At 58.7% G+C, this 1,761-nt stretch overlaps 2 protein-coding genes across 2 annotated transcripts in view; both read left to right on the top strand.

Moving 5' to 3' along the window:
- Window positions 1-147, top strand: part of LOC113617171 (protein Wnt-7a-like) — a 1,911-nt gene extending 1,764 nt beyond the window's left edge. The window contains exon 2 of the mRNA XM_027100442.1: window positions 132-147. Coding sequence (XP_026956243.1) covers window positions 132-147 — 16 coding nt within the window. The remainder of the gene's footprint in view (window positions 1-131) is intronic.
- Window positions 8-1,757, top strand: LOC113617172 (protein Wnt-7a; the record flags this gene model as incomplete). Its single annotated transcript, XM_027100443.1, has 1 exon — window positions 8-1,757. A coding segment is annotated over exon 1 (417 nt), but the record flags the coding sequence as incomplete, so codon positions are not given.
- Window positions 1,758-1,761: the final 4 nt, after the last annotated feature.

Raw genomic sequence — 1,761 nt, 5'->3', positions numbered from 1 at the left:
CTCACATGGCTGGGTTCTCAAGTTCTGTGGGCAGAAGTGGCCCCAGATGCCTGGGCTGCAGTGTCATCGGTATCCCTAGGAAGGAAGCAGGTCTCTGGCCACAGCCTGCTGAGCTCAGGCCTTTTGAGCAGGGTCCCTGAGCAGTGACCTCGAGTTGAGCCATGTAGTGGGCAGGCTCCTGCCCTCGGCATCACATGACCATCACAGGGACAGGTCATCGTCACTCAGCAGAAGCCAGCTAAGGGAGCCCGCTCCTCACCAGGATGCCCTGCCGTTGCCGTGTATCCTCAGTTATGGGGCAGCAGAGCTGGGGTGAGGGGTCCCACGAGCAGCAGTGAGTTAGTGGATGGCTGGTTGGTGTCACAGACCCAGGGCAGTTATCCCTGGGTCTACACTGGGTCCAACTACATCGAGTGCCTCTCAATCTGGAAAGCTCTCCTCCAGAAGTGTGTGGTGTCCTAATGTGTGTCCATCTGCATTTCCCTGTGAGTGTGTGTGTGTGTGTGTGTGTGTGTGTGAGAGAGAGAGAGAGAGAGAGACTTTAAGGATGCTCGGGGTTGCCATGTGACGGCACCCTCGAGCACCTCCCGGGTGCTGATGTGTGTACGTCTTGTGTGCTTCTGCATGTACACAGCTATCTGTGTATCTCTCTCCATGTGCCTGGGAGATTCAGGTTGCTGCCACAAGTGATCAAAGCAGATGACCTCTGAAAAAGCATAGCCTGTGGTCAGGGAAGCAACAGGGAGTGGTAAGGACTGTGGCGAGTTGAGGGATGCCGACCCGTGAGGGAGGCAGGTGCTGATAGAACTCCAGGTATCATGCCATGCGATGATGCTGGCTGAGGGGAGCCAGATGCAGCAGGACTGCCGTGCTGGCCTCTGTGGCCAGCAGGTCAGTGCCCAGCTGCACTGGTTATGAAATAATTTGAGTATCACTCCAGAGTTGCCAGATGCCCTTTCTGTTTGCCAACAAACCTGGCAGTCTGTCTTTGAAAGTCTCCTGGTTTTTAAATGTTGGTTCAAGAACGATTTTAAGCCTGTGCAGCCCCGAGAGAACCTATGTGTGGTCTGGACTGGCCTGAACTTATCTAAGTGCCGGCATGAGGACCACTCAGGGTGGGCTGGCTGGGAGGGGAGGCGAGTCCTGGGGAAGGCACAGCACAAAGGCTGCAGGTGAGAGTGGTTCGAATCCAGGTCTCAGTTTCCTGCGCCAGAAAGAAAAACACACGCCAAGCCCAGCCAGGCGGGGCAGGGGGCGGGCGGGCCAGGGGCCCCACTTGGCCGGCCACGCAGTGACGCGCTGTGCTCTCCCTGCTACCCCCGCAGATCCTGGAGGAGAACATGAAGCTGGAGTGCAAGTGCCACGGCGTGTCGGGCTCATGCACCACCAAGACCTGCTGGACCACGCTGCCGCAGTTCCGCGAGCTGGGCTACGTGCTCAAGGACAAGTACAACGAGGCTGTTCACGTGGAGCCCGTGCGCGCCAGCCGCAACAAGCGGCCCACCTTCCTGAAGATCAAGAAGCCACTCTCCTACCGCAAGCCCATGGACACCGACCTGGTGTACATTGAGAAGTCGCCCAACTACTGCGAGGAGGACCCGGTGACGGGCAGCGTGGGCACGCAGGGCCGTGCCTGCAACAAGACGGCCCCCCAGGCCAGCGGCTGTGACCTCATGTGCTGCGGCCGCGGCTACAACACCCACCAGTACGCCCGCGTGTGGCAGTGCAACTGCAAGTTCCACTGGTGCTGCTACGTCAAGT

Source organism: Aethalodelphis obliquidens, unplaced genomic scaffold (genome assembly GCF_003676395.1).
Source record: "Aethalodelphis obliquidens isolate GAN/ISIS:26980383/991018 unplaced genomic scaffold, ASM367639v1 scaffold2350, whole genome shotgun sequence".
NCBI classification, from domain to species: domain Eukaryota; kingdom Metazoa; phylum Chordata; class Mammalia; order Artiodactyla; family Delphinidae; genus Aethalodelphis; species Aethalodelphis obliquidens.
This window is presented reverse-complemented; position numbering and strand designations above follow the sequence as displayed.